At 36.1% G+C, this 14,069-nt stretch overlaps 1 protein-coding gene across 1 annotated transcript in view; it reads right to left on the minus strand.

The window, feature by feature from the left end:
- Nab2 (Nuclear polyadenosine RNA-binding 2) overlaps positions 1-13,810 on the minus strand; it is a 55,443-nt gene extending 41,633 nt beyond the window's left edge. The window contains exons 1-3 of the mRNA XM_069823490.1: positions 13,616-13,810; positions 11,078-11,120; positions 2,761-2,925 (exon numbers count right to left, since the gene is read on the minus strand). Of these exons, the coding sequence (XP_069679591.1) occupies positions 2,761-2,925; positions 11,078-11,120; positions 13,616-13,654 (247 nt within the window). The 5' untranslated portion in view covers positions 13,655-13,810. The remainder of the gene's footprint in view (positions 1-2,760; positions 2,926-11,077; positions 11,121-13,615) is intronic.
- Positions 13,811-14,069: the final 259 nt, after the last annotated feature.

Consider the following 14,069-nt stretch of genomic DNA (forward strand, 5'->3'; position numbering starts at 1 on the left):
GAACACATCTCGACTTGTTATAGACTGGAAGGAATGCCAGGTTTAAGTTCTTAAGGGGGAATATACAGATTTGAGAGTCGAAAAAGTTATTTTTCGCGCACGTCTCTCTCTCTCTCTCTCTCTCTCTCTATATATATATATATATATATATATATATATATATATATATATATATATATATTTATATATTTATATATAATAATAATAATAATAATAATAATAATAATAATGGCTTTATTTAATCTGGCAGAATTAAGGCTGTAAGGCCTTCTCTTACACTCAACCAGGATTGAAACTTGCTTACATAGTTGAACATACAACTGGATCAGATTTAAGTAATTATATACTGATACGATTTAGGTACATAATGAGATCAAAAGAGGTAGTTACATAAAAATTTAGCTCATAAAATAAAAATAAACATAGTGGAATACATATTAATGTTGTTAGAATCAAATATGAATCATATAAAAACAGAAGCCGATAATGCAATAAAAAATGTACACAGCAAAAATAAAAATAAACACATTGGAATACATATTAGCATTAGATTACAAGTAAGTAGGATTCACATAATTAAACCAGAAACCGACATTTGAATAAAATGTATACAATAAAAAAAAATAGACTATTAATAAAAAAATAAAAAAAACAACACAGTGGGATACATACTGGCGTTAAGTGATAAATAAACACTATTCACATGATTACATAATAAAAATAAGAAACAGAAAATAAAAATAAACACAGTGGAATATATTGCATTAAATATTTGCAACGCATTAGGTCTGGCAACTCATCATAAGATATTTTTCTATACATTTAAAAGAAATTAAAGTTCGGCGGCCCTTGACTTCAGGCAGTAGAGAATTCCAGTGACGAGAAGTAGCAACAGTGAAAGATGAAGAATAAAGAGATGATGTGTGGAGTGATATTTCTAGTGTAACTTTCTCCTCTCATTTAACCTAAGCCATATATATATACACACACACACACACACACACACACACACACACACATAGTGTACCTCACTGTTTTCGGATTGTGTGCCTGGTCATGTATGACGTGTATTATATAAAGTCAGAGAAGATAATTATATGGATTTAGGAGAAAAAATCGAAAATACATACTACATTTACAGTTACAAGTTGTGTGAGATGCCAGTCAACTATCTCATGTAATCATTATATCATCTCGAAAACATGTGTTCGGCAGTGTGGCCTTCATGGACTCGATCCATCTTGCAAGAGGACGTCCAATTGACTATTTCTCAAGGAGTTTGTGGCGAAGAATTGCTTTGGGGTTTCTTTAGTGTCATCCTGTTAACATGGTTCTTCCAGTTTTCTCTTTGTGTTACCATGTATTCTATTACAGGTTCGATCTGAAGCTCTTTTAACATGTCTTAATTTTTTGTGTATCCATCCATGTACCATGTACAAATTTCATCTATCCCAGGTATAAATTTATAATACTGAGAAGATGCAGAGGAGATAGCCAAATATTCTGGAAGTCAACCCATACATGCAAAAAGACAGACAATTCAAAATATGCTATAAGAATTTGTAAACCTGGAAAGAGAACACCAACTGCCAAAACCCAACATTCCCCAAGGGACAGTGACAAAAAAGATGAAAATGAAAGAGAATAGAGAAAAAGGCGATGATCAATATATGGTGGTATAATGATATACAAGGCCCGTCCATAAAGTAACTTTCCCACTCGTCCCACAGCTAGCAAACCATATGGTACGCAAAGCGACTGCATGTACATGACAGAGTAATGTCCTGGCATGGCGCATATGCTAGCGGAACTTCCCGAGTGCTCTCAGTAGCTTCATTGCATTGCTTGAAGATGGATGCTCCTATTCCAGCTCCCGCCATGTGTGAAGTGCGATCAGTGATAAAGTTTTTGAATGCACATGGCATAGCGCCGAAATTTATCGTCAGCTGTGCCAGGTCTATGGGCCTAACATCATGAACAAGCAGATGGTGCGTTGCTCCACAAGGTCGTCTGTGATGATGGTTGGCCTCCCACTTCGCTCATCATACACATTTTGGCATCCTGCTGAAAAGTGTCTACAGCAGCAACGCACCATCTGCTTGCTCATGACATTAGGCCCATAGATCTGGCACAGCTGATGATAAATTTCAATCAGCGCTATGCCCTGTGCATTCAAAAACTTTATCACTGATCGCACTTCACACGCGGTGGAAGCTGGAATAGGAGCATCCATCTTCAACCAATGCAACAAAGCTACTGAGAGCACTCGGGAAGTTCTGCTAGCGCATGCGCCATGCCAGGACATTACTCTATCATGTACACGCAGTCGCTTCATGCAACATATGGTTTGCTAGCTGTGGGACGAGTGGGAAAGTTACTTTATGGACATGCCTCATAGCAAACAGGGATATTTCCACAAAACTTGCCTGTATTACCGAATTTGATGTAAGAGGTAAAGGCATCCCCTTTACACGTCATGAAGGCTCATGAGGTGCATGGAGGTAGAGTTCCATACTTGCATGGCCTCAGCACTAGAATGAGGTGGTGTGGGTGGCACCACCACTGACTGCATTTTACCTCTGGAAAAGACCTGGTACTCAGTTTGACAAGAAGCTGAGTGGAACTTGGGGCCATTCTGGAAGTTTTGATAATAATAAAAATTCCGTCATCACCCAGGATCTTCCAGTCCACAGCCAGGTACTCTATCAACTAAGCTACCCAGCTGTCACTGGATTGGTGTGAAACATATAAAATTCTCACCCAAACTTGCAACAGTAACTTCTTGTAGCTTCTGCAGCACCTGATGAAGCCAACTCGTGAACTCCTCAGTGTTAGCACCTAGAAATAGCTGGAGATCATCTTCCATCTGCTCACGACTCCGCTTGTTGGCCACCATCACCATGATGTAATCTGGCAACTCCTCATCTGAAAAAAAAAAAAACAGCCTGTACATCCCTTCATGTTGATTTAAATTCATAACACATACATTTTATAGTAAAGAAAACGTTTCAGAGTTTCATAAAATGATAGTAGAGTTAACAAGATTTGCACCATTTCCAATAAAATAATCCACAGAGCTTTTCGAAAGTAAAAGGTAGGCTAACTTTAATTGCTCAAATTTTCATTTCTACACAGTCTTAATAACATTTCTAACACTGGCATATTACACAAAAAATGGGATTTTTTGTATCACCAACCACTGCTGTTAACTTCATCGTACACATTCAATGTGTCCACCATTTTGTTCTTGTACAAGTAATAGCCTTTCTTCAATGCTGTATACAGTAGCTCTTGAGTTCGTATTCTGTTCTGTGTGATGGAGTCCTTCAACTCATTAACTGTCGTAGGTTTGCTCAAGAACACTTTTTCCTTCAGATAGCTCCACAACCAATAATCTGCTGGGTTAATATCTGACGATCTTGTAGGCCAAGTTGCAGGAAAGTACCTACTGATAAGTCTAGGGGGCGGATTTTAGCATATTTGCATGTCCTTAGTCGCAAATCATATGCTACCTTTATATAAACGCAATTCAAGTCATTTGCAACCAAAGATCAAGATTTTATGGTGCATACATATGCATACTTAAGGGGTTAATGCATATTTTAGCACTTATGGCATATAAAAGCATATTTTGTTAATTTTTTAGCAATCTGGCACTTAAACCAGGATTAAAATTACGGAAAATCGGGAAAAATGGAATACTGAAGAAACGCGGGCATTGAAACACATTACAGTAGTTACATATTATTTATTGCAATCTGACAACATGCAGACAATGTAATGTTGTTGGCAAATCATTGTGGACAATTCCACGGCACTTAACAAAGCACTCCATAATTAAATGCATTGCTGACTCTGTGCAAATGTAGAATATTGGGACGTTATGATGGATGAAAGTTGAGATTAAAAGAACAGACAGCACGTGCATAAGATTTTGACAGTTGTCACGAGAATGTTGCAATATGATTGGCGCAGAAGTTACAAGAACTGTTGATAGATTTCTTTGTGCTTGCTAAACTCGAATTTCACCACCTGTCAACAATAACATAGGCACGATAATCGATTTTCTGTTTTCTACTTGTAGACTTAGCAAATTTAAATATTTCATTTTATTATGTGAAGTCAGAGAAACTTCAACAGTGTGTAGAATGCATTGTATTTTATAACAGCTTAGCAGCAAGACAGAAACCCAAATATAATTAAATACAGAAAAATTAATTAAAATTACAAATACACGCAACAAACCATATCCTCCCAGCTTTAATACACCAGCTAAAATCATTGAAATCTGACTTAGTTTTATCAATTATGCCTACCGAAAAATGTGCCAGAAATGTGCTGCTTAAGCAGTGGATTGAGCTTTAAGAACTGATGGTATCTCAATATTCTTATATATAAAGAAAACCACCAATAACAGTAAATTGCTTGAAATAAAAAGTTGTTAAATTTTCCAATTTTAACGTGCATATGCTGATAACACAACCACCAGAACAATCAGAAACAAATTCGTTGTCATGGTAATGCAAAAAAAAATCCCATTTCTTGTGTCTTAAGCCAGTGCCAGAATTTTTAACATTGCAAAGAAGATGAAGATAATATGAGCAATTAAAGTTTCCTCCTATTTTTTAAAAACCTTATATATTTTTCTGCTTCATTTGAGAGTTGAGTTAAAGCAGCTGCTATCAAAACTCTGTTGTGTTGCAAATTAACATCTTAACAGCATCTAACATGAATAAAGCGCAAACACAAAGTGTTCTTTTATTTGGAGTCTATTTCCTGATTGTACAGCAATTTCGATAATTTAAAGTGGTGTGCTGTTGCCAATAAACTTTTGACCAGCTTTCTGGGCATTAAAATTGTGTCCTAACTAGAGATGGCGGCCGATATTTCACAAACCGATATTTTGTCACAGGTATTTGGTTGTCATTTATAAACCTGTGACGGATGACATGAAATATCTGTGACAAAATATTGCTATCGAAATCTACTTCGTAATAGAAAGAGTACTGAATATTCTGTACTCTGCGACTGATATTTCTATCACTTGTGATCGAAGAGTATTATTCAGTACTCTTATGCCTTATGACAGTGATTCGCGATCTTCTCGCAACTTTCTCCTCTACGTCGTGGGTTTGTGCATGCGCATGATGCAATAACAGAAATCCTGGGGTGATATTTGATTATTTTTCGTGATATTTTATTCAATATTATATTTTGCGAAGTGATGATTTGTTGCAAAGTTATTAATGACATTATAATAATATAATCATGAGTCTGATATTTTGTTTTCATGGTTAGTCTGTATAACTTATATGCTTTATAAATATTTTATGTATTCCCTGAGGTCTTCACATTATCATATAACTGTGAATTTATATTAACTTATATGTTTTTTCCACTTAATTTTTATGCAGTAACAATATTTTTTCAGTTATATTTTTAATTACAAACTGAATAGTTAAAGCCTACAACATTATTTGTACCAGTAATAACTTTACCTGTACTTCTCTCATTTATGTATGATCCAGTTTCAATGTATAGCTCTAACACGAACATACCAATGAATGGTAGTATTAATTAGAATAATTAAACTTAAAATAAAATTATTTGTAATAAGTTCATTATGTTTATGGTTATTGTTATTATCTTAGGAAGTCGTGCAGTGCTTCCTAACATTAGTTACTCATATGGAGTGTTACTCCACCCCAATTAATAGGCCTAATCAATGTTTTGGACTTGATATTTAATGATATTTGTCTAGATATTGTTAAAATCATCAACTTGCAAGTAATTTTCAACTTTTAAGTATAATAAATAATAGGGGGTAGTTAGCAAAAATTGGCAATTTTATAAATTCCAAAAGGATCTGACTTCTAGCAAACACTGCTCCATCAAATCGTTCTCATTGCCCTTGCACACTTTTAAAGTAGCCTAGGCCTACACTTACTTTTGCTTACTTATCAATATTATAAAAATATCAGTGTGACAAATAACGGATAAAAGTCACAGATAGGCTATTTGTCACAGTCACAGTTATCAGAGATACTTGAAAATATCGTTTAACCCATCTCTAGTCCTAACTTAAGTACGAGCAAACTTGTAACAGAATCCCAGAGTGATGATTCCCTTCTTGGATTCGTGCTCTATAATAATTTCTAGCAACAGTAACACAGCAATGTTGAAAATGTTTACATGAGAATAGTTTTATAGTTCACCTATAGTTGAGAACTGTTTACAAACACCACCCTAAGTCTGCCATGTTTCCCTTCTGAGTGGAAGTGGATGGAGCAATAATAACAGGACCACAGACAAGATAGTCAGAGTACAAGACTATTAAAAAGAACGTAGATGGTTGAGTATTAGTTTACTCTAAAAGTTGTACTTTTTTACTACCTCACATGAGAGAGAAAATGGGAAATCGGAAGTAAATACAGACATGGAGAATTAAGCTTCATTTGTAGATTAAACAGACAGGCAGAATAGTGAAACGTGCAATATAGGGCGAAATTTGGTCTTTCTATCAAGACCAGCAGGCCCTTCTGTAATCGTCAACTAAGAAAGCAAGTTTCTACCAACAAGATTTGACATGTTCCATAACTATTGACCACAAAAAGGGACTATTTAGCATATTTATTTCTACTTTTTGTTTTCTATTTGATAAGATGTAAACCAACTTAAGTTCTAATATAAAGAGGAATTTTTTAGTCTTACAGAATTTATCTGTTATGGTAACAATTGTTATTAGAGGAGAAAAATTCGGTCTATTAACAATTGTTACCGTACTTACTTACTTACTTACAAATGGCTTTTAAGGAACCCGAAGGTTCATTGCCGCCCTCACATAAGCCCGCCATCGGTCCCTATCCTGTGCAAGATTAAGCCAGTCTCTATCATCATACCCCACCTCCCTCAAATCCATTTTAATATTATCCTCCCATCTACGTCTCGGCCTTCCTAAAGGTCTTTTTCCCTCCGGTCTCCCAACTAACACTCTATATGCATTTCTGGATTCGCCCATACGTGCTACATGCCCTGCCCATCTCAAACGTCTGGATTTCAAGTTCCTAATTATGTCAGGTGAAGAATACAATGCGTGCAGTTCTGTGTTGTGTAACTTTCTCCATTCTCCTGTAACTTCATCCCGCTTAGCCCCAAATATTTTCCTAAGCACCTTATTCTCAAACACCCTTAACCTATGTTCCTCTCTCAGAGTGAGAGTCCAAGTTTCACAGCCATATAGAAGAACCGGTAATATAACTGTTTTATAAATTCTAACTTTCAGATTTTTGGACAGCAGACTGGATGACAAGAGCTTCTCAACCGAATAATAACACGCATTTCCCATATTTATTCTGCGTTTAATTTCCTCCCGAGTGTCATTTACATTTGTTACTGTTGCTCCAAGATATTTGAATTTTTCCACCTCTTCGAAGGATAAATCTCCAATATTTATATTTCCATTTCGTACAATATTCCCGTCACGAGACATAATCATATACTTTGTCTTTTCGGGATTTACTTCCAAACCGATCGCTTTACTTGCTTCAAGTAAAATTTCCGTGTTTTCCCTAACCGTTTGTGTATTTTCTCCTAACATATTCACGTCATCTGCATAGACAAGAAGCTGATGTAGCCTGTTCAATTCCAAACCCTGCCTGTTATCCTGAACTTTCCTAATGGCATATTCTAAAGCGAAGTTAAAAAGTAAAGGTGATAGTGCATCTCCCTGCTTTAGCCCGCAGTGAATTGGAAAAGGATCAGATAGGAACTGACCTATACGGACTCTGCTGTATGTTTCACTGAGACACATTTTAATTAATCGAACTAGTTTCTTGGGAATACCAAATTCAATAAGAATATCATATAATACTTCCCTCTTAACCGAGTCATATGCCTTTTTGAAATCTATGAATAACTGATGTACTGTACCCTTATACTCCCATTTTTTCTCCATTATCTGCCGAATACAAAAAATCTGATCAATAGTCGATCTATTACGCCGAAAACCGCACTGATGATCCCCAATAATTTCATCTACGTACGGAGTTAATCTCCTCAAAAGAATATTGGACAAAATTTTGTACGACGTCAACAAAAGTGATATTCCTCGAAAGTTACCACAGTTGGTTTTGTCCCCCTTTTTAAAAATAGGTACAATTATGGACTCCTTCCATTGTTCTGGTACAATTTCCTTTTCCCAAATAGCAAGTACAAGTTTATAAATTTCGCTATATAATGCACTTCCACCCTCTTGTATTAATTCTGCTGGAATTTGATCGATACCTGGAGACTTGTACTTTTTCAGATTTTCTATCGCAATTTCGACTTCTGAAATCGTGGGTTCGGGTATAAATGGCTCAGCAGTTTGTATTTCAATATCGTCCCGATCATTTCTATTTGGCCTATGTACATTTAGTAGTTGCGCAAAATAGTTTTTCCATCTGTTTAGGATTGATGAAGAGTCTGCAAGCAAGTCACCATTCTCATCCTTGATCACGTTTACCCTTGACTGATATCCGTTCTTAAATTCCTTTATACCCTTATATAAATCTCGAATGTTTTTATTCTTACTATTTGTTTCTACCTCATTCAGTTTTTCCTTCAAGTAACCTCTCTTTTTATTCCTAAGTGTACGACTTGCTTCCCGTCTTTCATTGAAATAATTATCTCTATTCTCCTCAACTGGATCCTGTAAGAATTTCAATTTTGCCTGTTTCCTTCTTTCTACTACCATGCAACAATCTTCATCAAACCACGGTTTCTTTTTCTTAGTTTCATAATAACCTATGCTCTGCTCAGCTGCAATTTTGATACTATCTCTGATATTTTCCCACACGCTATTAACATCTAATTCTTTCTCAACTTCGTCGGAACTTTCTAAAGTGGCAAACCTATTCGAAATTTCGACCTGATAATTTTGCTTAGCTTCCTCGTCCTTTAATTTCAAAATATTGAATTTAGTAATATTAACTTGTTGCTCTACTCGCTTGGCTACTGATAATCTTTCTCTTAATTCTCCAATCACCAAATAATGGTCAGAATTACAGTCTGCACCTCTGAAAGTTCGAATATCTACTATACTAGTATGTCTCCGTTTATCTATCAAGATGTGATCTATTTGGTTGTGTGTCAATCCATCTGGAGAAGTCCAAGTATATTTATGTATATCCTTATGGGGGAATGTTGTACTTTTGACAATTAAATTTTTCGATGTGGCAAAGTTGACTAATCTAACTCCATTGTCACTACTAATTGCGTGTAGGCTCTCTTTTCCAATAGTTGGTCTAAAAATATCCTCCCGTCCTACTTTAGCGTTGAAATCCCCCAATAAAATTTTCATATGATATCTAGGAAACTGATCAAAAGTATGTTCCAATTCCTCATAGAAGCTATCCTTTATATAGTCGTCTTTCTCTTCTGTAGGGGCGTGAGCATTTATAACTATGATGTCGCACCATCTACCCTTAAGTACTAAATATGATAACCTGTCACTGATAAATTCGACCTTTTTTTACTGCTGATTTTATTCTTTTATGTACAAAGAATCCTGTTCCTAATTGGTGATTATTATTTCCTTCCCCATAATACAACAAGTAATCTCCTATTTGTGATATGCCATTCCCATCTAACCTAACCTCTTGTACTCCCACAAAGTCTATTCTATATCTAGCTAGTTCTTTTGCTACTAATGTTACCCCTCCTGTTCTATAAAGACTAGTTACGTTCCAAGTGCCAAATCTCAAAACCTTATTCCTTTGCTGTGGTCGTGCCAGAGAATCAGTCCTATTCCGAGGCTTACTGTAGGAATTCGTAACAAGCTGTTTTTTACGGTGATGGGTTGTTAGCCCTTCGCCCAACCCCCAAGCTGGAGGACCACCCCTTATCGGCTGTCCACGACTGCTTATTCAATATATTCGCAGCTACCCTCCATATCTGGAGGCTGTCTCCTCTATCCGCAACCTGAGGACGCGCCATGCCGTGGTGATAGGGACCCACCATACATGGACAATTGTTACCGTAATAGATAAAATCTGTAGGACTAAAAAATTCATCTTTACAGTGCACATACTGTGGAATCCCGGCCACCAAAGTCACTCAGTTGAGTGTGCTCCTTGTATAAAGGCAGTTGACTTAATATAATATGTCAACATATATGTCGAACATGGAGTCAGGCCACAAAGGGAAAAATACTAGAGGAGGGGGATTCGATCTGGTGCTGTGGATTGAACTTAAGCGTAGCTCAGTGGTTAGAGCGCTTGGTACGTAGAACCAAGGACCCAGGTTCGATCCCCGGCACCGGATCGAATTTTTCTCCTCTAATAATACCACAAAATACATCAAATTCCAATTCTCTTGTCATGTAACGGAACCTTAAGTCACTAATTTGTAAAAATATTTAGAATTAGTTTGCATTGTGCAATTCAGATATTTTTTATGAAATTTTCTTTCATATCTCCTTCAAAGCATAGATTAGCTTTTTATTAAACAGCAAACAAAAGCAACAGCTTGCTTACTAATAGCAGACCAGACTACAAACATGGAATGAGTCCTGCCTACAGTTGTTTGTTTAGTCGACATGTCCGCAGACAGGTTTTAATCTCATAGGTGACACTAATAAGGCATCATTCATGAGGCAACTAAGGCAGAAGATAATGGGAGATGGTGACCAGTTCCTTTCCCCTCCATTGCATACATCACTGAATAGTAACATATTACCTATACTAATCAGACTTCAGATGAATACAAACAATTGTTCTTCTTCTGATACATATTGTCAAGTGAGATGTACTGCCTGATCTTAGATGTACATATTAGCTGCATACAGTATGGTTTAGATTTCATGCTATACCTGTCTCAAGACAATAAGTATAACACATGGGAACCCTGAAAGATATAGCAGATTTCTACTGCATTCTCATGGTAACTGACATTCCCACTATCACGTACACACAGTTGAGAATGTAAATTAGAAGTCATAGGCCTAAATATTTTTTTTGTCATGACATCTGGTGCTTTTATGTTGAAAGATTATGCTTGACAAGAGTTTACTGTATCATGTAATGATGGAAATACTCACCAACATAAGCTCCTAGTTCCATCAATTTTGCTTTAATGGCACTCTGGAAAAAGAAATCAACACATTCTATCAATACAATAATAAAATGTGTCATAAAATTAGAATTTTGGGCACTAAACCAAAATCCTGAACATATAAAAAAATACTGGACCACTACTACGAATCTGAAGATCTGGAAGACTGTTAGATTCTATTGCCACACTGGCTACTATATCATTTGCTTAACTTAGTTCAACAGACTTACTAAAATATTTACTTTGAAAATTGTACTACTCTGTTGTGCAGATACTGTCAGCTTAGTTGGACTTGAAATTATTTCCTATTACCGTACCAGATACCTGAGCAGAATATTGGTCTGTACAGTATCAAATTTAGTAGCAGAAACTTAGGTGAGAGGAATAGAATTTGTTCCAGAGTTTTGTTTATATATAACTTGTGTTACAGTTTTATTTTTGTGATTCATTTACATACAACGTAGTAACTTCAGTTCTGATAGGCCTACCTTAGGAAGTTGTAAAGCACTCTGGGGAGAAAACACTTGATATGAATATGAAAGCTGTGGGATCTGCTTAGCAGGTAACATTATTTTCAAATTTCTGTACCTATCATAATAAGATAATGTCACATTTGGCAAAACAAAAACAGTTCGGTTCAATTGTTGTTTAGAAAAAGCCAACATTACATGTAGGCCTATCTTTCATGCGTTCACATTTTTAATAAGAAACATGTTAATATTTGCATTCTACTTCTTAATTTCATAATGACACATGAAACAGCATTCAGATCAAGTTACGTCAGTTCTTAACACCTTATTGTGGTAGGTGCAGTTTTGCATATACTCACAATTGTCTAAGAATGTGCCATTTCTTCCCAAGGCATACCAAAAACCTAAACCAGCCCTGGGCATAAAAGGAGTAGTGAAAGGGATGGAGAAACCCCCGCCCATGTCCTTCCTGCTTATATCTCCTTATAAACAAACGTAAGGCTCTGTGCATCAGTGGTGGATTTTAGGCGACCAGCGAGAGCCGAAAGTTCGTAAAAGCTATGATGCCCGCCTGATACAACCCATCACTGACCTCCTTGCATCAAAACATAACTGTCTCAGCCAAGGTTAGGTGTGATCTGCAGTGCCTCAATCAAGTTAATAACGCCCAGGCCTGACCTAAACTCACCTGTCACTGATTCGACCTTACGAAAACTCGCTGTTTCTCTGTAATCAGCAAAGAAACGCACGGAAATTATGTGTATGTGCTACTCCTTCCTGCCGCATATCCCATCCACCTCGCTCGAGCGATTCCGCGTGGCTACACAACTCTGCCGGCCACCACTTTCACAGCAGCATTCTACCCTTATTTTCGGAGCGAAATTGGTTTTGGCACACTCTTTTTTTGGCCAATGTTACTTATGTCCCGCCCACTATAGACATAGGCCAATTTTACAAATAACTTATTTAGTATAACTTGTTGCTTCTTTGACAGGTTAGGTTTGGTTAGTTTAGGTTTGTTGTTATAGCCTACCTTGCATATACGATTATAGCGCAACATTGGCAGTGATAAAAGTGAAATATTCGTTCAGTGGGCGTTGGATACTCTACATTCACCCTTTTTTTTTATACATCTTCATTACACAACTTTAACACTTTATATAGGTTATCACTTAGGAATCACTTTCATGTGTAAAAATGTAAGTTGTAAATTATCCAGTTTGTTTGTCTTGTATGTATGTTGATGTTTGTGTTGAGTGCTTGTATTCTGAATGCCATTTTGTAATTTACTTTCCTGAATAAAGATGCGACCTTGCGTGTGTTTTTATTTTCGTATGTTAGTGTGATGTATTTTTTGTGTTCTCGTCTTTTGTTTCTTTACCGATTCTTGTAGGCCTAAAATATGTTTCGTCTTTTTTATGATGTTGTCTAAATATGTTGGGGTTGTAGTCCTACTCATTTTCTTGTACTAGTTAAATTATGTAGCCTATCTGATGATCTGATGTGTATTTCTTCATTGTAGGCCTAATCTTGCTGATTCATTGGTATGTTGAGTAGTCTGAGTACCATGGCTCGAAATGCGGCATCTTTGTGTTGTGTTCGGTGACTGGATGTGTTGTGTATGTGTGTGACTGTTGTGAATTTCCTTCCTATACAATACGTATGACTCGACTAGAACCCAAGAATGTAAAGACATACTGTATATACATTAACGTGGTAACGCAATAGTAAAGAAATAACGTGTATTTTATTCCCTAATTATGAGTACAATCCTACAAAATATGGATGTCTAACCTGTGATAGTCTACTAAACATTTGAAAGTCTTTATTGTAAATTGCATACCGGTATTACCTAGAACTGTAAGATAGGCCTAGTAAATTTAATAAGCGTGTCATCGGAGATGTAAAATGTAAATGCATAGTAATATAACTTGCCAGAAGAATTTCAATGTTGCAGTATAAAACACCAACATGGAGCAAACAGTTTTCGAATTATAGAAGAGCTGTTTGCAAGGTAGTAGGCCTACATAAACATATCTGTTCAAAACACTCACCCGTATCTTTTGACTCACTTCCACTCCTATGCCATCCATGATGACACGAATAGGTTACGATTAAACACTGTAATGATCTCTTATATTTTATTACTTTCTGTTGTAAAGTAATATTTTACATTGCGTACAAAACTACGACCATAATTACAAAATCAACACCATGGCTACAGTATATTTTGCTTTGGCAGACATGTTATCATTGCCAACGTAAATCACTTAGATTAATATGAGAACTGTCGGAATAATTTTATGTATCTCAAAGTTCTATGTATCAATATAATATTTTTTTTTTCAGAAAACGCTTATATGTTCTTACTAAAAGTACATACATGATAATATTTCAATGAACTGTAAAAATAAATTTAGTTTGGCAGCATTGTGAGCTACTGTACTGCACTCTTCAGTTAAAATTTGTACAGACATGTTTATGTTAACTCAATTGTTTTATTTTTCT

This window comes from Periplaneta americana, chromosome 4 (genome assembly GCF_040183065.1).
Source record: "Periplaneta americana isolate PAMFEO1 chromosome 4, P.americana_PAMFEO1_priV1, whole genome shotgun sequence".
Classification (NCBI taxonomy): domain Eukaryota; kingdom Metazoa; phylum Arthropoda; class Insecta; order Blattodea; family Blattidae; genus Periplaneta; species Periplaneta americana.